Source organism: Elephas maximus, chromosome 15, assembly GCF_024166365.1.
Source record: "Elephas maximus indicus isolate mEleMax1 chromosome 15, mEleMax1 primary haplotype, whole genome shotgun sequence".
NCBI classification, from domain to species: domain Eukaryota; kingdom Metazoa; phylum Chordata; class Mammalia; order Proboscidea; family Elephantidae; genus Elephas; species Elephas maximus.
The window spans coordinates 37612831-37637452 of NC_064833.1; the positions used below are offsets into that span (position 1 = coordinate 37612831).

At 39.7% G+C, this 24622-nt stretch overlaps 1 protein-coding gene across 2 annotated transcripts in view; it reads left to right on the top strand.

The window, feature by feature from the left end:
- The first annotated feature begins 4933 nt into the window (after positions 1 to 4933).
- LRP12 (LDL receptor related protein 12) overlaps positions 4934 to 24622 on the top strand; it is a 70537-nt gene continuing 50848 nt past the window's right edge. Inside the window, exon 1 of one of the 2 annotated variants that reach the window (XM_049853816.1) lies at positions 4934 to 5374. In XM_049853816.1, coding sequence (XP_049709773.1) covers positions 5296 to 5374 — 79 coding nt within the window. In that variant the 5' untranslated portion in view covers positions 4934 to 5295. The remainder of the gene's footprint in view (positions 5375 to 24622) is intronic. The other variant, XM_049853817.1, reaches the window with a different exon arrangement.

Consider the following 24622-nt stretch of genomic DNA (forward strand, 5'->3'; position numbering starts at 1 on the left):
CCCTTTTAGTTATTTATATGTGCTTGTGAAGTTTTTTTTTTTTTTTTTTTTTTCAATAAACATAATGCTCCTTTGGGGGGAGCTAAAAGACTTAGCTTTGCCTGGCAGCACGCCAAGTAGAAAAGTCATCATCAATTTTCTTTCCAACAAAAGATGATACTCAGAGTGGTAGACTTAAATTCCCAGTCTTACTTCAGTGTTGATGAGATTCTCAAGTGCTACTAAATGGAGCAGGGTCTACACTGGGAAGAAACAAACTTTTATCGGCGACAAGGGTAAAAATTAAATCATTACAGTAAAACCTGCGAAAGCTGGAGCCTGTGTAAGGTAGAAACCTATCAGAGAAGGAAAACTCCAATAGTTTCCACTAAAACAAGTGATAGGAAGTGGTAAGACTGCACCCTCTCAAAGGTGGAAAACCTGGCAGTCCTGTCTAGTTCTGACTCTCACAGGTTTCACTGTATATACGATGACCAAACAAGGAGGAAAGAGAAGTTTAAGATTAAAAACAAAAGGGTGATTTAAGGGATGTCTCCATAAAGTGGAGAGGAATCATGGCCCTTTACAAAATATTTCAAGGCAAAATGAAGCCATTGATTTACTTCTCCACTCCCAATTGCATGCACTTGAGAAGAACCACGTGGAAAAGAATTAAGAAGCGACTGAAATAGCTGCCTAATTCAATTTTCCTTAACTTTTTTTTCAAATAGTTGACACATCCCTTCAAGAATTTGATAAAAATAATGAGTCTTCTACTTATAAAAGGACATGAGCACAAAATTATCATACAATATCAGGAGGCTAATAGACCCCTTGAAGCCCATCTACAAATCCAAGGACCACAGCGTTAAGAACCCTATAAATCTCGGAGGAATCCTTTATACTTTATAGGCTGCAGATCAGAATCCTGGCCAAACAAAATGAGTAGTCCAACTGCAGTGGGACTGTTGTTAATTCTAAACATTTTATAGTTTTTATAGATTCCAAAGTGCTGTCTCATATGAGTCATTTGATAGCCCAAGGATAGGGCATCTAAGTAGCTAGCTAGGTAAATTAGTTATGAAAAAGTTTAACTGTCTTAGTTCCCTAGTGCTGCCTTAACAAAATACCACAAAGTGGGTGGCTTTAAAGAACAGAAATTTATTGTCTCACAGTTTTGCACACTAGAAGTCCAAATCAGAGCAATGGTTTTAGGGTAGGGTCCCTCCTTGTTGGCAGCCCCAGGTGTTCCTTGGCATTCCTTAGCTTGTAGATGGTTCTTCACATGGTCTTTTTCTCCTGTCTGTGTCTCTCTCCATGCCCTGGTTTTCCCTTTTTTATACAACCACTCAGAAGTGATTAAATTTAGGACCCACTCCAGTCCTGCGTGACCTGATTAACATAATAAAAGAAAATCTCTATTTCCAAAAATCAGCTTCCATCCAGTCAGCACTGACTCATGGCTACTCCATGAGTATTAGAGCAGAACTATGATCCATAGGGCTTTCAATTGCTGATTTTTTGGAAGTAGATTGTCAGGCCTTTCTTTTGAGGCACCTCTGGGTGGACTCTAACTTCCAACCTTTTGCTTAGCATCCAAGTGTGTTAACCGTTTGTACCACCCATGGATGCCAAACAGGGTCATATTTACATGTACAGGAGTTAGGATTTCAACATAACTTTTTGAGGGACATAATCCAATCCATAACAATCACTACCTACTCTGGACTATGTTGCTTTCCAATGTCTGATATTCTGTTAGATTTATTTTGTATAAATAATGTTCTTTTATGAAACAAATTCTTCTCAGAAAGTGAACACTGAAGTGCTCAGCTACTAGTACTTAGTTGTTGTTGTTAGGTGCTGTTGAGTTGGTTATGACTCGTATCAACCCCATGTATGACAGAACAAAATATTGCCTGGTCTTGGGCCATCCTCACAATCGTTGTTATGCTTGAGCCCCGTGTTGCAGCCACTGTGTCAATCCATCTTGTTGAGAGTCTTCCTCTTTTTCGATGAACCTCTACCTTACCAAGAATGATGTCCTTCTTCAGGGACTGGTCCCTCCTGATGACATGTCAAAGTGCATAAAGATGAAGTCTTGCCATCCTCACTTCCAAGGAGCATTCTGACTGTACTTTTTCCAAGATAGATTTGTTCATTCTTCTGGCAGTCCATGATATATTCAATATTCTTTGCCAACACCATAATTCAAAGGCACAATCATATGGTCTGCTGTGCCGGGAATGACAAATTGAAGAGGAACAGCATCACATTCATTGGCAAAAAAGGACATTTCAAGATCTATCCTGAAGTAAAACACTGTCAGTGACAGGATAATATCCGTATACCCACAAGTATTAACTTAATATGACTATTACTCAAATTTATGCACAAACCACTAATGCCCAAGATGAAGAAATTGAAGATTTTTACCAACTTCTGCAACCTGAAATTGATCAAACATGCAATCAGATGTACTGATAATTACTGGTGATTGGAATGCAAAAGTTGGAAACAAAAAAGAAGGGTCGGTAGTTGGAAAATATGGCCTTGGTGATAGAAATAACACCAGAGATCGCGCAACAGAATTTTGCAAAACCAACAACCTATTCATTGGAAATAGTTTATAATAAATACTTGTTAGATCTTTTCCAGTGAGAAACAAAATACTTAGGTTTTGAAGTTTAGACCCTAGATCAATAGTTTGTAAAGTGATCTGAGGACCCTGGGAGGTGGGTGGCCTTGAGATCATCTCAGGGGGTACATGAGGTCCCCTCTATGCCAATTATGTATCTCTGTGTGTCTGCATTTTCTTCAAATGCTTCTATCAAAACAATGTATTTCAACAGATTGGCTGCAGAAGCAGCTATGAGAATCCAGCTGCCTTCTATTAGAGCAGACATTAAAGAGATTTGTAAAGGTGGAAAATAATGCTACTCTTCTCACTAAATTTTTTGTATTTTAAAAATATATTTTTAAAGTATTATTTATGTTTACATGTAGTTTTGATTTAAATGAATTTATAAATATTTAAAATTCTTGTTTTAATTTCTAATTGTAAGTATCAAGAGATATGGCCTATGTAAACAAAAAGGAGCCCTGGTGGCACAATGGTTAAGAGCTACTGAAGGGTTGGTGGTTTGAACCAACCAGAGGATCTGCAGAAGAAAAGACCTGGAGATTTGCTCCTGTAAAGATATCAGCCTAGGAAACCCTATGGGGCAGTTCTACTCTGTCACATAAGGTCATTATGAATTGGGATCTCCTTGACAGCACACAACAACAACATATAAACAAAAGCTCTTTGGAGTCCTCACTAAATTCTAAGACTGTTAAAGGGGTCTTAAACTAAAATGTCTGAGAACCTGGTTAGTTCTAAAATAGAAGTCCAGGTGGATGAGCAAGTGTAGAGGTGGAAGGGTGGGTGTAGGGATAATCGAGGCAGATGAGGGCATTATGTATCTTGTCTTGGGGATGGGGTTCTTTGAAAGATGCTAAAAGTGGAGGGGTGGGGAATGCAGCCCAGTCTCTCTGCTTCCCCATTTTGCTTGGGGCGCGTCCTAAACACAGCTGTTCATAGCAGAGTGATTTACAGGAGAGCTCAAGAAGCATGCAAGTGGAGTCTGGAACTCTAAAAGTATGAAAGGCAAACATCTGCAAGTTGTTTAGTGAAGAACAATGAAGTTGCTCCTTTTTCTCCACTGGGAATGGAAAACGTTTTTGGAATTCTGGTGATTTTTTTTCCAGATAATAGTTTTTTAATTATCGGATTTTGTATTGTTAATAAAATTTTTCTTTACCTTTTGGAATACCATTTCCTGGAAAAAATCTTAAAGGGGACCAATAGGTAGGGGATAGAGTAAAAGCCTAAATATACCCCAAATTATGTCTTAGAATTTAACATTTACTGATCACCTCCTAAGCACTAAACACTGTTAAGAGTATGCTGTGGTATAGGGGAAACAATCCAGAACTTGGAATGAGAAAAGCCGTCAAACCAGGCTCTACCACTTACCTGTTATATCATTTTGGGTAATTTAACCTTTCCGATTCTCATTTTCTTTTCTATAAAATGCGGATAATATTTATCACACATGGCTGTAACAAATTAAAAGAGATAACCTATGCCAACAGGACAGCACAGTGCATTGTACGTCTTCAATGAACAGACGAGAAAGTGCGCGTAAAAGGCCAAGGATAAATCTGGTAGGGGAGATAAGACATGTAGACAAATACTTAAAAAATTCAAAGCGGATGGTCTGACGTGCCACTGCCACTACAGATGTATTTGGAAAGTGCAACAGGGATCTAAGGAAAGGAAGAGTCACACTTGTAGGCAGCCGGGAAAAGGTTCAGGGAAATTAGGGGAATGCCGGGTGAATCCTCCCACTTCTCGATTCCCGAAGTCCGCTCCAGACTGCTTCCCGGTCCAGCTCCAACCCCCGGAGTGATGTCAAACAGCCTCCTACACCAGACTGGGAGAGTTCCGCATTCTAGCCTTGCCCGACTCATCTCGGATGCCCAGAGCAGGGGCGTGCAAACCCAGCTCCCTCCTTCCCCCCGCCGGTGCCCACCTCGAGCTCCGTGCCGATATTAAGGGGAGGCAAGTGGGGCGAGGAAAAGAACTCCCAAGTTCCCAGCCTCCAACCACCCACTCTTCCTCTCCATGCAGCCACCCTCAGTCTCCCAACTCGCCCCCACCCCACCCGCGGGGCCGGCTTCAACGCATTAGACTGCGGCGGAGCTCCGCGACCCGCCCCCGCTCTTCAGCCCAAGAACAGCCGGCGGCCGGCGTTCGCGCGCTCGCTCATCGATTGCCACTGCCTCGTTCCTCAGGCTCCGGTCGCGGAGAAAGCGGCCCCCAGACTTCCAAAGTCCGGGGGAGCGCGGGGCGGGCACCAAGGCAGGCGGAGCAGGGGATTGCCGATAGCACGGATGAGCGCGGGTCCCGGCTCGCGCTCCGTCTGGCGGGTGGCGGCGGGGGCTATCCTGTGCGGCGCGAGGCCGGAGTCTCGCGTTCGCCGCCCCCTCGCCTTACGCCAGCGCGTTGCCTGCTCCTGACCCGGGGAGGGCCGCCCCGTGGGGGGCTCTCGCGGCGCCCCGGGTGGGAGCTGCTAAGCGGCTGAGCGAGGGCCGGAGGGAGGGCAGGAGCGCGCGCGGACGGCGGCCGCCCCTCCCCTCCCCCTCCCGTAGCCGCGGAGAGCGCAGGGAGCAGCCGGGGGCTCGGCGGCGGCGGCGGTGGCGGCGTCTGGCCCCGGCTCCTCCTACTTCTCCATCTCCTCCTCCTCCTCGCTCCCTCCATCTGCCGTGGTTATGGCCCGTCGCTGGAGCACAAAAGAGTCTCCGCGGTGGAGGTCTGCGTGGGTCTTGCTTTTTCTCGGAGGGGTGTACGGTAAGTGTCCACGTCTCCGCGCCCCGCTGACTGAACAAAGCTGGGGCGACCCCGGGCCCCGAGGCCTCCAGGACAGGGTTTCCCCGGGGGACCCGGGGAGAGACCCCAGGCGCCTGCGGGACAAAGACCGAGCGAGGGGTAGCTGCGGCGGAGAGGTTGGAGGCAGAGGATGCTTTTGCCCACTCGCCCACCTCGGGGTGTTGAACAGGGGTTGGGGGTCCCGGGCGCGGGGGGACCCCTGTTGGAACGAACGAGTGACTGTCGGACTTCCCGACTTGGGCTCGAGGGCCCCGGCGGCCGGCTCCTCACTCGTAGCCACTTGCACAGTCCACACACACGAAAATGTGTGCGTGTGTGAGAAAGGGGGGCTACCGCCCCCCGCCTCTGTCGGGACGGTCCTGCCACCCCCTACCCTTCCGGGGTCGAGAAGTTCTGTCTCCTGTGAAATTCCCACGGCACCTATCCCTCCCTTCACTCGCTCCCTGAAAAAACACCGGGCTGCCTTCTTCCACCCCTCAGCCTCGGGGGCGGAGGCTCTGTTCACCTCGGGAGGGCAGGATCCTGGTCTTTCCCTAGAAGCAGCACACGGAGAAGGCCAGTACATAGTTTTCAGCCTCACCTCGAGCTCTCCCTCCTAGGGCGCGGATGACTGCCCTGACTCCCAGTTCACTTGTCATTTTTCTCATCATTGTCTCCTAATGTTGTCACTTTTGTTTTTTTTCCAGTCTACTTTTTAAACGGGTTAGTTATATTCTTTTGAGGTTAAGAGAAGACTGAAGACTATCTGTGATGATTAAGCTTTGTGTGATACATTGAGATCAGAACTAGAGCTAAATTGAATTAACTGGAAAGAACATTGCTTGAGAGATTTATTATTTTATTAGTGAAAGACATTGGGTGTTTCAAAGAAGACAGTTACTCTTTAGTTTTTGGAGTGGTGCTTTGATTTCTCCAGAATAAAGTAATTAGACGTTATAATTCTTTGGGAAAATTTACTTAACAAGAAGTCTAAAGTCATTTGCGGTAAACACTAATTTGGTGGTAGTGATGTTCAGGCAACATGTAATTCGTGAGCAAATATTGTTTCTTTTGAAAGCATTTATCTGTGGGATTGAATGTAATGGTAACTTTTAAAACCTCAGAAATTACTCTAAGAATTTAATGAACTCAAATTGGCATTTGCCAATAGCCAGGAAATAGTAGTCTTTTCCGTGTAGTTTGGAGTGTATTACTCCCTTATCTGATGGATTTAAGGTTTTTTGGTTTTTGCTTAGACTGATCCACACTTGATGTGGCAGTTGCCAGTGGTGTGTTTGTGTGTGGCCAGTAAACTCATCGCATGACTTTTGATTTTTCGTTGCATCAAGTGGCAGTGATCCCTACTTGGTTGATGACTTGTGGGTTTGGGTCTACATTAGAGATCAATAAGCTATTATGTTGTTTCTTCTAGCCTGAAGGTGGGTGTAGTTCTGATACAGGTTTGGTGCAATGGCCCAAGAGAGAGAAGAAAGTGGGAGACACCTTTAATCTAGGGTGATTAGGAATGTCCAGCTTGGTCCTCTGCTGTAATCAGAATTGAATTTCTGTGATGTCTGATCAGAAAAGATACATAAATGGGTTCCTTTAGCTCTTCTTTGATTAAAACTGGTATAATTGGTGTTTGAACTAAAAATCTCTTTGCCTGTAGCGATTAGAGATTGTGAGCCTGATAATATGTCTTGGTACATTCTATAGTATTAAGCACAAAGCGATGTTCTAGTAGGTGCTTATCAAAAATTTGTATTCAGTAAGGAATTTTTGGAATCTACTCGATGGCAATGGGTAAGGAATTGTTGGTAGGCAAAGACTGAAACTCCTTTTTCCAACAGTGTGGGACCAAATTAAAAAACTAGCAAGTGGTTATTCAAAGGATTGACTTCTCAAGCCACAGCACGTTTTCAAAGTATAAGAAAAAAGGAGATAGTGAGCCAGGCAGATCATTTCATTGTATGAGCAGAGATTAAAGGAATCCGTCACTCTGCAACTAAGGAAATTCTCTTTATGGCTATGCTTTTTGTCCTCTGTTTTCAGTCTCTCCAACCATATATGGGTTCATGTTAGAGAAAACAGCAATAGTATGGGGGGGGGGGAAGCGTGCTTCCATAACAAATACAGTAGTGGAATTTGTGTAACTCGAATATACGGTAGTTGAGATGAGTAGTGAATTCATCTGAGAACTAGCCATTACCTTCTATCTCTTAAAACAGATATTACTTGTAATTTATTAAACAGTTCCTTATACAGTCAAAAATAATTAGAAAGCTCTGTTGAAATAACTGAATATTCATAGTCACTCTTAACAAAGACCATAGAATAGAAAGAAAAGCAAGTTGACTGTCATTATCCAGGCAGTTCCAATACTAACTTCGCACAGTGACTCTTAGCTATTAACTGAAATGTTAAACAGCTCCAAGTTGTGCCTCTGCTCCAAAAGACTTCTTTAAAGTGTTCAAATCACTTTGCGGACTAAGGTGTGCCTGACCAAGCCATGGTGTTTTTAGTAGCCTCGTAAACATGCAAAAGCTGAGCAGTGAATAAGGAAGACCAAAGAAGAATTGATGTATTTGAATTATAATGTTGGCAGAGAATATTAAATATACCATGGATTGACATAGCAACAATTGTTAGGATGGCAAAGGACCAGGTAGTGTTTTGTTCTTTGGTACATACGGTAGCTATGTGTTGGCACCAAATCAACAGCAGCTGACAACAACCACCACTGCCATGGACTGCCAGAAGAATAAACATATCTGTCTTGGAAGAAGCCAGAATTCTCCTTAGAAGGGAGGATGGCAAAACTTTGCCTTCCGTACTTTGGACATGTTATCAGAAGGGACCAGTCCCTAGAGAAGGACATCATTCTTGGTAAAGTAGAGGATGAACGACAAAAAGGAGGATTCTTAGCAAGATGGATTGACACAGGGGCTGCAACAATGGGCTCAGACATAGCAAGGATTGTAGGGATGGCGCAGGACTGGGCAGTGTTTCATTCTGTTGTACATAGAGGTTGACAACACCTAATAACAGCAATGACAAAAGAAGTCGTGTGTTGAATCTTTTAAATACTTTATGTATGTATGTATTTTAAATCTGTGTTTATTTGCTGTTTATTCTCTTCACATGACCATTTTAGGTGGACTATAATGTGTATTATACTTTCAAGTTACTTTCCTGAATTCTAAGGTCTTATTTGAAATCCTGTCTCAGTTGTGAATTATAGTACAGTTACTGTTTTCTACAAGGAGCCCTGGTGGCCCAGTGGTTAAAGCACTTGGTTACTAACCAAAAGGTCAGCGGTTTGAAACTACCTTGGAACACTGCTCCGCTGGAGAAAAGACCTGGATATCTGCTCCTGTAAAGGTTATAGCCTAAGAACACTGTAGGCAGTTCTGCTCTGTCCTGTAGTGTTGCTATGAGTTCAAATCAACGTGACGGCACGTGACAGCATTTCCTAGAAGTAGTTATCCAAGGACCAATAATTACCTTTCGGGAGCTGCTGCATCTAAATAGAATTGAATGTGCCCAAGAGTTAGGAGGAGAAATTAAAGGATAACCTCTGCCTTTATAAGTTTGAAGGGATATGAACATTAGTGGGGACAACAGTGAGCTTCACTAGGCTTTGTCTTAGGCCTGCTGTGAGAGGGGAGGGTGCTTTTTCATCTCCCACGTAGGGCTGTCTGGCTTTTACAAATGTGTAATGGTCTCATCATCGAAGATTTTATTAGTCTTGCTCACTCCCAAACCGTAATTTGGTAACGTTAACAGCTTCTTTGCTTTACGTCCAGTTCTTTTTCTGCTTCTGTTTGTCCCCCAGATCAGTGTTTTCAAACTTTTATTTTTTTTCCTCAAATTCAACCTTAAAGTACATTTTATGTTACTCCTTGTGTGTGTGTATGTACGTGTGTGTGTGTAAAATAAAATTCATGAAGTAATACTAACCATAGTATCTTCGATGCATGCTGGTATTTTCTGTTTATTCACCCTCTTTGTTTGCTGGTGTCTGGACTCATTAAATTAACATTGGACCCCCAAATGGACTGCCATCATTAGTTTGAAAAACTCTGCTTTTAAATGAAGATAAAGCCTTAAAATGTAATTTAGAAAGTTTGTTGTGTTTTTTATGTCATTTTGCAGTAGCCTTGAAGAGTTGCAGTTGGTTAGATTTTGGTTATATGCAGCTAGAGCATTTGGCAGCAATGAGAACTCTTTCTGGCATATACTGACTTGTGATATAATTCATGTTTAAACTGGTTTTCAACTTATTATATAGATAGGATCTTTGCTGTGCACAGTACTGTTCTAGATGTTGTGGTACCATAAATGATTCATTTTACTAAACTTGGATTTTATATCTAATCTTTTCCCATGAATTTTATGGAACATTCAGTAGCATTTTATAAATTTCCAGTGTAAGGATAGCTTAGAAGTTCCAATTTTAGAACAGTTGTAGAAATAAGTGGAACATGAGAAATCTAAACCAGAGTCCAATTCTAAAAAAGTCAAGCTTAATTACATAAAATGTATTGAATAAAGCTGAATTAATTGCTTAACATAAAACCATCCTTGAGTTTAGAATCTACGTTTTATATATACATATATATATATTCATATTCATAAATGAAAAGGAAATATGAAGGTAGGCAGCACATTCCGTAAAATTCTAGGTGGTTGTTAGGTAGAAGGAGCCCTGGGGGCGCAGTGATTAAGAGCTAGGCCCCTAACTAAAACATCGGCAGTTCGAATCCACCAGCCGCTCTTTGAAAATGTTATGGGGCAGTTCTCCTCTGCCCTATAGTGTTGCTATGAGTCGCAGTCAACTTGACGGCAATGGGTTTTATCAGTTAGAAAGTAGTAAGTGACAGCTTTGAGATGATTAGCAATATTCCAGGCACAATATGGAGGCGATTTCAATACGGTAAATAATTTAGAAGGCTCCTAGAAAGTAAAATCTTCTTTGAAGAAAACATAAAAGTGATGTTAGGCTCAAGAGTGAGCAGCAGTTAAAGAAAATGTTTGGACTGAAAAATCTTGGCTTATATGGTTAGCAAATTTAAAGCTTATCAAGAGATTAAGGGAACAGCGAGACCTTTTTGTGTCTCTGAGCTGTTTTTGTTGTTGGTGATTTTTTGCTTTTCACCTTTTTTCAGTAATATTATGATGTAAAGAATGAAAGTTAGGTAAAAAGGAGGTAAGTACATTAAATATAAGTGAGATTTATATAGATCTAAGTAAAGAGAACATGTTTTGATTTTAGAATTTTAGGGTGAGTATTAATCCTGTTTTTACTGCCAGTCTTCATAAACAAATGAAAGTTGTTGTAAGTTTAGGAACTTGAATTGATGAATTATAATTTCCAAGATTACCTTTCTCTCCTGTTCCTCCTCCTTTATTCCTCCACCCCCCCCCTTTTTTTTTTTTTTAGATAATAGATGTATACTACTTATTCCCGTTTTCTAAGGTATGGGATTAGATTCTACAAACAACAAGTTATTAATCTGTCTGTTCAGATGCAAATCATCAAAGCCTCTTCCTTTTTTAGCTTGGTGGATTCTCATGCTGTAAGCTATAGAAGGGAGGGAAATAAACTAAACATCCAATTAAGATCAGGTACTGTGCTTGGTCTTTTTCATTGTCAGTTAATCTTTAGTAGGTCTAATTTAACATCCTATAAGGTATTTATCCCATTTTTTGTGTAGAGAAAATTGAAGCTCAGAGAAATTGTGACTTATCTAAGGTGAAACAGCTAGGACGTAGTGAGTCAGGATTGCAGCCTAATCCTGTCTCTCTCTTCACTCATTCATTCAGCAAATATTTATTGAGCACTTGCTTATGTCTAACCCAAAACCAAACCCATTGCGGTCGAGTCAATTCTGACGCATAGCGACCGTCTAGGGCAGAGTAGAACTGCCCCACAGAGTTTCCAGGGAGCGCCTGGCAGATTCAAACTGCTGACCCTTTGGTTAGCAGCTGTAGCACTTAACCACTATGCCACCACTGTATTATTAGGCACAGCCACTACCACCTGTGGATGGGTTCTGCCCTCATGGAGCTTACAGTCTAGCAAATAAATTATAATAAGTGCTATAAAGGAAACAAACAAGGAGCGGGGTGGTAAATAACACACAGAATACAGTATTTAGAGGAAGGCTTCTTTGATAAGGGACATTTATAAGACCTAAAGGATAGCTAACCATGTTAGGATTGGTGTAAGAGAATCTTGCACATGGGGACGACATGCCAAAGGCTGAGAATCAGGGAAGAGCTAATGTGAAAGAGCTGGTGTGTTACAGGTAAATGAATAAGATCAGTGTAGCTGAAGCATAGGGGTCATAAGGGAGAGTGACAAGGCATGGTGAGAACGATAGGCAGGCACTTAGAGCTTTGTGATCATGGTAGAGAATTTGAATTTTATGTTAAGTGTAACTATTGGAGGGGTTTAAGTGACATGTGATTTATGTTTTGAAGCAGTCACTTTTGCACCTGTGTAGAGTATTGATGTGAACTGGCAAGAGTAGAGGTGGGATGACCAGTTAGAAGGTTTTGGCTATAATCCAGGTGAGACACACAGAAGCTTGGACCAGTGTGGTGGTAATGGAGATAGAAAGAAGAGTATGAGTTGCCCTTTTGATAGGAAAAATGGAGGTACTTCCTCTTTTGTGACAGGAGGGAAGGAGAAAAATATTGGTGCAAGTGTACTTAGGTCTGTATGTTTGGGAGATGACACCTGCTTATTTCTGTTTTCTCAAAGTAGTATGAGGTGAAATCATTAGGTCACAGTGAAGGGAGTTAAGAGAGGTTGAGGGTGATTTCTCTTCCTATAATTCAGTAGAGCAGTTTGGACATTTAGGAAGTTATTTAATCTCGAAAAGAGAAGGCTAAGAACACTTAGTGCTAGAAGGGATATTGTGGTGAATAGTTGTACAACAAATGACAGGGGATGAGAACTTAAGCTATAAGGGGAGAGATCTAAGAATGGTTCTTTGGCAAAATCAGTTCTAAAGGCTGTCATCTTTGTCAGTGAAAAAAATGGCATAGCAGAACACAACTTTATGCCATATTACAAGTAGCAAAGAGTGGGACAGAAGGGAGATTTCAAATAACTTTTTTGCCAAGTTAAATACTTTTTACTAAATGATCGGTGAAGATTGCTTTATGTCTTTGGAAGAGTCAAGAATATATTGGTAGATTTGTGAATTTCCAAACACATTTGGAAAAAGAAAGTGACCTTTTTTTCTTGTATAGTTTATTCCAGAAAATACGACTTCAGTGGCTCTTGCAACTTCAAAGTAAATGTAGCCGACAGTCCGATTTTCTAGTTTTCTTCTCAAATATTTTATAACTCACTGCCCAGCTACTTTCAGCTTGGTGAAGAAGTGAAATTCTTCTATTCCCATGTTTTTACCAGCGAAGGAGAGTAACATGGTATCTACCTTTAATTTACTTTCAGTTTTTATAGAAACGGGAAATGTTGCCAATCTTATAGAACACTGGGATTTAATGGAGCAAAGTAGAATGTTTAGTAGTTGGAATTTACCTTTTCAAATTTAAGGAAGAAAGTAAGCCTTTTATTGTCTGACTGACTTTCATGAATATTTAAAACATCTTTTAGGTTTAGAGTTAGTCAATCGAAGAAATATGAGTCCTAAATTCTGAAGCTTCAAGAGTAGGGATTTATCTAAGGTTCACTTCTCCCTACTGCTGTTTTCTTCATTTTGAGGTCCATCATTTTTTGCCTTCATTATTGTAACAGCCACTAACTAGTCTTGGCTCTGATGCAGTGTATTATCCATGTAGCAACAGCCAGAGTGACTTTTAAAAGTGCAAATCTGATTGTGTTACTTTCCTGTTTAAAACCCAACAGAAGTCCCCTATTATTTTTAAGACACAAACATAACTCATTAGGCCCTTCGTGGTCTGGCTAATTTTTAACTTTTCTAGTTCGTCTCTTGTTACCACCCTTCTTCACTATCATATTCTTGCCACACCAACAGTTTTTCTCATCTCCTGACCTTTGCATACACTGTTCCCTCTGCCTGGCTCTTTCCTCCCCATTTTCATCACTAGACTAACTCCTGCTTGTCCTTCAGCTTTCCTTTAAATGTTACCTCTTTGGGGAGTCTTTTCTGGTTCCTCAAAACTGGGTGCCCTTCTCATAAGCATCTCAGATGGTTCTTACATGCAGTGTTGCTATGGCCTATTTTACTTCTCTCTGTTTCCCCCCTGGAGCAGTGCTATCCAAGAGATATGCACTAAAAAATACGCACTATAAGCCTCAAATGTAAGCATTAGAAACCCACTGCCGTCCTATAGAGTAGCTATGAGTCAGAATTGACTTGATGGCACTGGTGGGCCGTCGAGTCAATTCCGACTCATAGCGACCCTATAGGACAGAGTAGAGCTGCCCCATAGAGTTTCCAAAGAGCGCCTGGCGGATTCAAACTGCCGACCTTTTGGTTAGCAGCCGTAGCACTTAATCACTACACCACCGGGGTTTCCAAGCATTATATGTCATTTTAAATTTTCCAGTAGCCACATTAAAAAAGAAAAAGAAACCATTGAAATTAATTTTAATATATCTAACCCACTATACCTAAAATATTATTTCAAAATGTAATTAATAAAGACATTATTAATGAGATATTCAACAATATTTTTTTTTGTCCTAAGTCTTCTAAATCCGGTGTAAGTTTTATACTTAGCACATCTCAATTCAGACTATATGTGCAGTAGCCACTTTGGAAAACTGTCAATGTCTATTAAAAGTGAACCTCCACATACCCTATCACCAGTAATTATACTCCTAGGTATAAACGCAGTAGAAATGGATATATAACGTGCAGCAAAAGATATGTACAAGAATATTTATAGCATCTTTATTTGTTATACTCCCAGACTAGAAACAACTCATATGTCCATGAGTAACAGAATATACAAATAAATTATGCTGTATTTGTGTAAGGGAATAGTATACAGCAGTGGTTCTCAACCTTTTGGTCTAAGGACTCCACTGTTAGGAATCAAAGTGAATTTTTTTTTAATATGGGTGATATATATGTTTTTAAACAGTATTAGAAATTAAAATTGAGAAATTATTAAAATATTTAAATTGCATTAGGAAACCCACTACTTGTTAAATGCCTTGTTCCCCATCTTAGGGGGGAGGTAAGCAGTTTCCCACCATTAAGTATGTTAGCTGTAGGTTTTTTGTAGATTCTCTTTATCCGATTGGGGTACTCTCCTTCTACTCCAATTTTATTTTCAGTTTTTATCATTGAAAGGGTGTTGGGTTTTTCCAAATGCTTTCTGTGCATTTATTGACATAATCCTGTGGTTTTGTCTTTTATTAATCAATATAGTATGTTACATTGATTTTTTTTTTTATGTGTTGGACCAAGCTTATGTACTGGGATGGCTCTCATTTGGTCATGGTTTAAAACCCTTGTATGTTACTGGATTCAGCTTCCCAGTATTTTGTTGAGGACTTTTGTGTCTATAGTCATCAGAGGTACATGATTTATAGTTTAGTTTTCTTTTCCTGTGATAGCCTTGTCTGATTTTGGTGTCACAGTAATACTGGCTGATAGAATGAGTTAGGAAGTATTACCTCCTCTTCTATTTTTTGGAAGAATTTGTGAAGGATCGGTGTTAACTCTTCTATGTTTAGTAGAATTTAGCAGTAAAGCCATCTGGTCCCGAACTTTTCATTGTGGGAAGCTTTTTTTTAATTACTATTTAATGTACTTACTTGTTATAGGTTTATTCAGATTTTCTGTTTCTTTTTCTGTTTCAGTAGTTTATGTCTTTCTAGGAATTTTTCCATTTCTCCTAGGTTATCTAATTTGTTGGCATATAAATTCATAGTATTCCCTTTTAGTCCTTTTTATTTCTGTAAAGTTGGTACTACTGTCCCCTCTGTGATCTCTGATTTTAGTAAATTGAGTCTTCTCTCTTTTTAACTTGGTCATTTTAGCTAAAGGTTGTCCATTTTGTCTTTTTCTAAGAGTCAGCTGTTAGTTTCATTGATTATATTTCTGTTTTGTATTTCTTTCCACTGTAATCTTTGTTATTTACCTCCTTCTGCTTACTTTAGGTTTAGTTTCTTCTTCTTTTTTATGTTTCTTAAGATGGAAAGTTAGGTTACTGATTTGAGATCTTTTTTAATACAAGGGTTTATAGCTCTAAATTCCCCTCTGAGCACTCCTTCAACTGTATCCCATAAGCTTTGGTATGTTGTGTTTTCATTTTAGTTCATCTCATAATATTTTCTAATTTCCTTCGTGATTTCTTCTTTGATCTATGGGTTATTTTGGGATGTGTTTTAAAATTTTCATAAGTTTGTGAATTTCCATCTGTTACTAATTTCTAATTTTAATTCATCATCTGAGAAGATACTTTTTATGATTTCAATTTTTTCAAATTTATTGAGCTTTTTTTTTTAGTGATCCAACCTACAAAAAAAAAAAAAAATTTTTTTTTTTTTTTAACCTATGGTCTGTCCTGGAGAATATTTCATGTGTACTTGTGAAGAATATATATCCTTCTGTCATTGAGTGGAATGTTCTATAACTGTTAGGTCTGGTAGGCTTATAATGTTATTCAAGTGTTATGTTTCCTTTTTGATCTTCTGTCTAGTCGTTCTGTTCATTATTGAAAGTGGGAGTATTAAAATCTCTAGCTATTTTGTAAAGCTGTCTGTTTCTTCCTTCAATTCTGTCAATATTTTTTATATTTGGGGACTTTTTTTTTTATTGTTAGTAGTACATACATGTTTATAATTGTTATATCTTCCTGATGGTATGAGTTTTTTTTTAATCTTTATAAAGTGTCCTTCTTTGTCTCTAGTAACAATTTTGTCTGCCTTTAGTGTAGTCATTTCAGTTGTCTTTTGCTTATTGTTTATATGGTATATCTTTTTCCATCCTTTTATTTTCAATCTTATTTTTATCTCAGAGCCCTGGAGCCGTAGTGGTTAAGGACTCGGCTGTTAACCAGAAGGTTGGTATGTCAGTTCCACAAGCCACTCCTTGAAAAACATATCTTAGAATCTAAAGTGTGGTCTTTTTAAAAAATCCATTATGCCAATCTCTGCCTTTTGATTGGAGTGTTTAATCCATTTACATATAATGTGATTGCTGATAAAGTAGGTTTTACATCTGTCATTTTGCTGTTTATTTCTCTGTTTTATGCCTTTTTTGTTCCTTTGTAGAGAGCCTTTTTTTTATGTTAAGTAAATATTTTCTAGTGTACCATTTTAATTCAGCTCTCATTTCTTTTATTATATTTTTCGAGTTATTTTCTAAGTGGCTGTCCAAGTAATTACATTTAGCACCTTAATTTATAACAGTTTAGTTCTAATTAGTGCCAACTTAATTTCAGTAGTTCACAAAAACTTCGTTCCTTTGTATCTCCATTTCTTTCCCTATCTTTGTGCCATTGTTGTCATACAAATTACATCTTTATACATTGTGTATCTCTTAACACAGATTTATAACTATTGCTTTATGCAGTTGCCTTTCAAATCAAATAGTATAAAATAGATTATAAACAAAACATGCGTTTATCTTGTCTTTTATGTTTATCTATGTAGTTACCTTTACCATTTATTTCTTCATGTGAATTTGAATACTGTCTAGTGCACTTTTCATTTCACACCCTTTAGTACTTATTGTATGGAGAATCTAGTGATGAATCCACTTGATCGGTATTTATCTGGGAATATCTCAATCTCTATTTCATTTTTTAAGGACAGTTTTGCTACCTCTGGCCTCCATAGTTTCTGATGAGAAATCAGTTGTTAATCATCTTGAGACTGTCAATGTGTTATGAGTTGCTTCTCTCTTGCTGTGTTTAAGATTCTGCCTTTGTCGTTTGATAGGTTGATTATGTGTCTAGGTGTGAATCTCTTTGAGTTTATCCTACTTGGATTTTGTTCAACTTCTTGGGTGTATAGATCAATTTTTTTTAATCAAATTATTTCTTCAAATTTTCTTTCTGCCCTTGTCTGCCTCCTTCTGGGACTCTCAGTATACTGTTATACTTGGTGGTGTTTCACAGGTCTCTGAGGCTTTGTTCATTTTCCTTCATTCTTTTTCTTTCTGTTTCTCATACTGGATAATAATAATTGACCTATATTTAAATTCTGTTTCTTTTTTTTTTTTTTTAATTCTCTCAGGTCAGATCTTCTCTTGAGCCCTTCTTGTGAATTTTTCCATTTCAGATTTTATATTTTTCAACTCCAGAAATTCTATTTGTTTTTTTAATCATTTTTATCGGCACTTTCTATATGGGAAGACATCATTCTCATATTTATTTCAGTTCTTTAGACTTTTTTTAGCTCTTTGATCATATCTTTGTATAGTAAATCCAGCACCTAGACTCCCTTAGGAAACCCTGATGACATAGTGGTTAAGTGCTACAGTTGCTAACTAAAAGGTCAGCAAGTTCAAATCCACCAGGTGCTCTCTGGAAACTCTGTGAGGTGGTTCTACTCTGCCCTGTAGGGTCACTGTGAGTCGGAATCAACTCGACAGCAATGGGTTTAGTTTTTGGTTTAGATTTCCTTAAGGATAGTTTCTATTGATTCCCATGCCTTCATAGTTTCTGATGAGAAATCCACAGTCATTCAAATCATTGGTCCTTGTAGATGCAGCATAGCTTTTTATCTAGTTACTTTCAAGGTTTGTTTTTGTTGGCTTTAGTTTTCAGAAACTTGATTATATCTGGGTATGGATTTCTTTGGGTTTATCCTGGATGGGGTTTGCTCAGCTTGAATGAATCTGTAGAATTCATAATCTGTAGGATTATGTCTTTTGCCGAACTTTGTAGGTTTTTGGCCTTTATTTCTTCAAAGAAAAAAAAAAAAAATTAAGCCCCACTCACTTTTTCTCTCCTGGAACTTCAGTGACACAAATGTTAGACCTTTCATTATTGAATTTCTGACTGTCTGGTTCCCCACCCCCCATTTTTTTTTTTTTTGTCTTCAGGTTGGGGATTTTAAGGAGTCCTGGTGGTGCAGCAGTTAAGAGCTCAGGTGCTAACTGAAAGGTCGGCAGTTCAAACCCAGCAGCCACTCCATGGGAGAAAGATGTAGTCTTCTTCTGTGAAGATTATAGCCTTGGAAACTCTGTGGGGCAGTTCTCCTTGGTCCTGCAGAGTTGCTATGAGTCAGAATCGACTCTACAGCAGTGGGTTTGGTTTTTTGGTTTATTTTTTAGTTTTATTGATTCTTCTGTCGTCTCTAATCTGCTGTATAGCATGTCTAGTTTTTAATGTTGATTATTATATTTTTCGATTCAAAAATTTCCATTTTTATTTCTTCTCTTTGTTTCATATTTTAGTTTTTTTATTGCTCATTTGAACATTTTTTTAAAGTTCCTTTAAAGTCCCAGTCACATAATTCCAACAGCTGTATCAACTTGTTGGCATCTGTTACTGTCTTACATGAGTTGGCATTTTCATGATTTTTTTTGGAGGCTGAGTAATCTTGGTTCGTATCTTGGACATTTGGAGTATTATGAGTCTGTGTCTTGTTTATATCCTGTAGGAAATGCTGATATTTTGCCTTACCTTTCAGTGTTTCAGTGTCTGCTCTGTTTTTTTTCTTTTCTTTAATTGTGCTTTAAGTGAAAGCTTACAAATCAAGTCAGTCTCTCATACAAAAATTTGTATACACCTTGCTTTGTACTCCTAGTTGCTGTCCCCCTAATGAAACAGCACACTCCTTCTCTCCACCCTGTATTCACCAGGTCTGTCCAGCCAGCTTCTGTCCCCTCTGCCTTCTCATCTCCCCTCCAGGCAGGAACTGCCCACATAGTCTCACGTGTCCACTTGAGCCAAGAAGCTTAGTCCTCACCAGTATCATTTTCCATCCTGTAGTCCAGTCCAATCCCTGTCTGAAGAGTTGGCTTTGGGAATGGTTCCAGTCTTGGGCTAACAGAAGGTCTGGGGACCATGACCTCCAGGGTCCTCTAGTCTCAGTAAAACCATTAAGCCTGGACTTTTTATGAGAATTTGAGGCCTGCATCCTGCTGCTCTCCTGTTCCATCAGGGATTCTCTGTTGCGTTCCCTGTCAGGGCAGTCATTGGTTTAGCTGGGCACCACCTAGTTCCTCTGGTCTCAGGCTGATGTAGTCTCTGATTTATCTGGCCCTTTCTGTCTTTTGGGCTCATAATTACCTTGTGTCTTTGGTGTTCTTCATTCTCCTTTGCTCCAGGTGGTTTGAGACCAGTTGGTTCAGCTCTATTTTAAAAGCCTTTACAATGCTATTCAGGACTGTACCTCATGGGAGACTCTTAGTCATCAGTCTTGCACCTGGGTGGAAATCTACCTTTTAGCTCAGTTTCCATAGCCTTTGCTCTGCTAATTAGGATCAAATTTATGCATGTGCAGGTCAGGACTGCAACGCCCCCCACCAAGAGTTCATAAAAAACTTTATGGGGTCGTTTTCCTGAAATCCTCACCCTCTGTTATTTCGCTCTTACTTTTCAGTTCCCTGGACTCTTTCTCCTACCCCCCTTTTTTGACCATACAGCCCAAAGTCTCCCAGTTTCGTGTTGCACTGTCATTAGGGCCAAGTGGTAGGAGGGATAGAGGGAGGGAAGAAAGCAAAAGAGGAAAACTGAAGCTCCATTGAATGGAGAGAAATGTTCCTCTCCCTCAGAATTTTGGCTTGTGGAGACTTCAGTTTCTGACTTCTCTTTCTGCCACTACTGTGGGACAACCCTAGGGCTGGAATGTGACAGAAGAGAGAAAAAGCCCTGAAGTATTTCCCCTTTAAGTGTGCCCTTTTGCATTCCTCGAGCTGTATCTCACTCTGCACTGTAGTGGTCACTTCCAAGTTTTGGGTTGAACTGAGTTCACCCTGGGGGAAACCAGATGCAAAAAAAAGTGAAACACACCATTAACTTGGTGTGGGACTTTACATTCTGCTGTTCTTCCCCAATCTGCCTCCTTATATTTGTTTTTCAGAGTTCAAAAGTAGCTGCCCATGTATGTTTTATAGTTGAATTCAGTGGCAGGTAATAGAAGATACGTGTTTGCTTCGTCTTACCTGGAACCAGAGCTCCAATTGATTATATTTAATTTTATCTAATTTCTTAAAAAGGAGCCCTGGTGGCACAATCGTCAGATGCTCAGCTGTTAACCAGAAGGTTGGCAGTTTGAACCTACTAGCCGCTCTGCAGGAGAAAAGACCTGGTGATCTGCTCCCGCAAAGATTACAGCCTAGGAACCCCTGTGGGATGGTTTTGTTCTGTCCTGTAGGGTCACTGTGATGCAGAATCGACTTAACAACACACAGCAACAAAACTATCTGAAAGATATTCCTGGGTAGTGCAAACACTTAGCGCTCTTGGCTGCTAACAGGAAGGTTGGAGGTTTGAGGTCCACTCAGAAGCCCCTTGTAAGAAGGACCTAGCAGTCTATCTCTGAAATATCAGCCATTGATAACCTTATGGAGCACAGTTCTACTCTGACAACATAGGGTTGTCATGAGTCAGAGGCCAACCCAAAGGCAACTAACAACAACAGTTTTCTTAAAAAAAAAAAAAGAGTGTATATTTTGTTCTGAGTAGTGCTTTGGCCATATTCCACACATTTACAATGAATATTTCTACTTTTCATTAAATTTTAAGTGAACTGTAATTTTCATTTTAACATTTGTTTTAACCCAATAGTTATTTAGAAAGGCATTTTTGTGTTTTCAAGTGGTTAGATTTTGGAGCTATCTTTGTTTTCCATTTAAACTTCCATTGTGTGGTAAATTGGGACCTGTTGAACTTTCACTGTTTCTGATTCATTGATTTTCTTAGTAGCCTGGTATATGACCAGCATTTCAGTGTAGGTTAAGATCAGGGACTTTGGCATCAGACCACCTGGAATCAAACCCTACTCCACAACTTACTGAGTGACCTCACATACAAGGTTTTGATAATATAATCTTATTCTGTGTTATCTGCTGATTTGTGACTTTCTCATCTTTCTCCCTAACTCTCTAACTCCATCTTTGCCCTTTTCTCTATTCCCACCCCCACCTCTGAGAGTTTGGTAAGAGCTGCAGGTCCTTTCCTCAGAAAAAAGAAAATCCACGTATGCACATTCACAGGAAATTTTGTATATGATTTCGTGTGACTCCAGAACTCCTTAAAGTTCATGAACCCCAGGTCTTGGCTTTTCAAAGTATCGTTCTTAAACCAGTGCATTGGCCCCACTTGGGAGCTTGTTAGAAATGCAGAATCTTAGGCCCTGCCCCCCAGTATTTTATTAGAGTCTTCACTTTACCAAGATCTGCAGGTGATTTATTTCATATTCATGTTTGAGAAGCACTGCTGTAGGAGATTAGAAACCCCTGTGGTAGATGTGATCTATATTGATTTCTTTTTCTGTTTTCCTCCTGTTTTTACTTTTTTTTTTAAGAAATTATTTCTGTAGTATCATCATGAGCACTTTTTTTTACTCATACCTTGATCACCCAACTGTGTGTATCTAATTAAAGTAGAAATATTTATTTTGAAATAGTCACAATATACTAGTATTTGAGTAGCAAGCTATGCTATGTGAAGTAGCAAGGAGACGAGGGACCAGTGTATAGACTCATTCTTGTAATAGTAGCAAACACTTACATAGCAGTTACTCTGTGCCAGGCAATGTTCTAATTGCTTTGTGTATGTGTATGTACATACAGGTAGGTATATACACACATACTCCTTTACTTCTTATAACAACCCTATGAGCCTAAATACTATTATTATTTCTACTTTTCAGATAAGAACACTGAGGAACAGAGAAGCTGTCTTAGTTTGCTCAGTGCTGCTGTAGCAGAAATACTGCAAGTGGGTGACTTTAAAAAAACAAATCTTTCTTCTTATGATTCAGGAGGGTGGAACTCTGAATTCAAGGTGCCAGCTTTAGAGGAAGACTCTGTCTCCATTGGCTCTGAGGGAAGATCCTTGTCTGTTTCAGCTTCTGTAGCCCAGGTGCTCCTCCGTTGCTTGGCGATCTTCACGTGGCATCTATCCCCCACACCACCACCCTGTTTGTGCTTGCTTCTGTGTCTAATCTGCCTTTTATAATTCAGAAATGATTAGATTTAGGATTCACCCTACACTTACATGGCTCCATTATTATAACAAACAAAGTCCTTAGATGACACAAGTGGTTTGCACTGGAATCCTAACCTAAAGTTTGGCAGTTTGAACCTACCCGAGGTACTACAGGGGAAAAGGACTTAGGACTTAGGATCTTCATCTGTTAAGATTACTACCAAGAAAACCCTATGGAACAACTTTACACTTTAACACATGGAGTCACCTTAAGTCCGAAATGACTTCATGCCTGCCAACAACAAAACAAAGAAAACCCTATTTCTAAACAGGATTATATCTCCAGGTGTAGGGATTAGGACTCCAACACATATTTTTGGAGAAACACAATTCAGTCCATAACAGAAGCTAAGTGTCTTTGCCTTCATAATTAGTAAATGGAAGAGCTATGGTTTGAACCTAGATAGTATGGCTGCAGAATCTGTGCTCATAACCATCGGCCTCTTTGTAGTTTTACTTAAACACCTCCCAAAACTCATTAATGTAGCTTGTAAGTAAGCTGATTAATTCCTGATACATTTACTCTTTTTAATTCATTTCTGGGACTCATCTGCTCATGGTGCTGATAGATGAGCCAGAGGTGCCAAATCATTAGTGTTTTTCTGCATTAATTTTGGTTTGCCATCAATTGAGATTTCTAAATGGCAAGATGCTGGATTTGATGATATCTACCCCGGAGATTTGTTGTGAGGCTATTAAATAACTATTGTAAATACTCTCTACATCAAATCTTAATTTTCTTCCTCAGTAGATTTATATAGACAAAAGGCAATTTGTGGGAGCAGTAATTGGATGACTAATAAAATTAGAAACAAAACTTTACAAGCAGTCGAAGAAATACAAATAAAGTACCATATACCAATTTAGTAATTATGTAAAAATCAAAATGTTCAATAAAGTGGTCAAATGCTCAATCAAGACATAAAAATCAAAATGTGAGGAAATGAACATCCATATGTGACTAGTAGAAATGGCGATCTTTGGCAGATGGGCTTATTGATATTGGCATGTCTTGAACGTTTTCCATGTTACTCCTTCTTCATAAACTGTTTCCCTTATGTTGGCCATTAGGCTGTGTGCAGTTTTTTCAAGTCATAAGTAATGCTTAAATTAATGTTGCTTTTATTAATTTTTAACTGGATTTTTTATTTTTCTTATTACTGAGTTGTAAAAGTAGAATTACTGGGTCAAAAAGTTGGGATATTTTCAAAACTCTCAACAAAAATAAAATGATAACCTAATTTTTATTGAACACTTATCATGTGTCAGGCATTTATGCTAAGGAAGAGGCAAAGTGGCAAATCTCACCTTCGTTGTCAGTGGTGTGGCAAAGATCGGTAGAGATCTATTGCCCAAAATGCGGAGATTGATCCAGTCTTCACCTTCCCACTTCTCCATTCTTGTCAGCCACCCAAGAAACACTCTTTCTCCAGTGCCAGCTACCTGGAGCTGGATCACTTCAGACCAACTCTCAGCAGCCCTTCTTTGACTCCGGTCACCTGGAACTAGGTCAAAGGTCACAAGTTAGAACACCGTTCTTCAGACTGCCAAATAAGCAGACACCAGCCCTAAGTTTGGGAAGTTCACACCACATCTCACCCTTCTGGTCTGCTCGCCACAGATTCGGGGCTGGTTTCCCATTACCATTTCAAGATGACAGCCACAAACTTGGGAGACCACACAACACCCTCACTTCCTGACCTGCTTGTTCCCACTGTCCCACTGGGTTCAATAATTTACTGGAATGACTTAGAGTCTCACAGGCAGTATACCATACTGTGGCTACAGATTATAACCAAAAAGGATATAAACAAAGAGATGCATAGGGGGAGGTTTGGGAGGGTTCCCAACATGAAGCTTCTGTGTCCCTAGGGATGTGCAACTCTCATGAGAACAGATGTTCTTGCCAACCAGGAAGCCCATCTGAGTCTGGGTTCTGGGCTCTTATCTGCCTCCGCACTTGGCCATGATTACTTCATGTCAGCATGTGGCCACCAGGTCTTTCCTCTTGGTCTGGCCAATTCCCAGTCGTTAACCTCAGGTGTGGTCTATCTCTCAGGAATCCAGAACAAAGACCAAATTGCTTTCTGCACCTCACACCATTGCTGT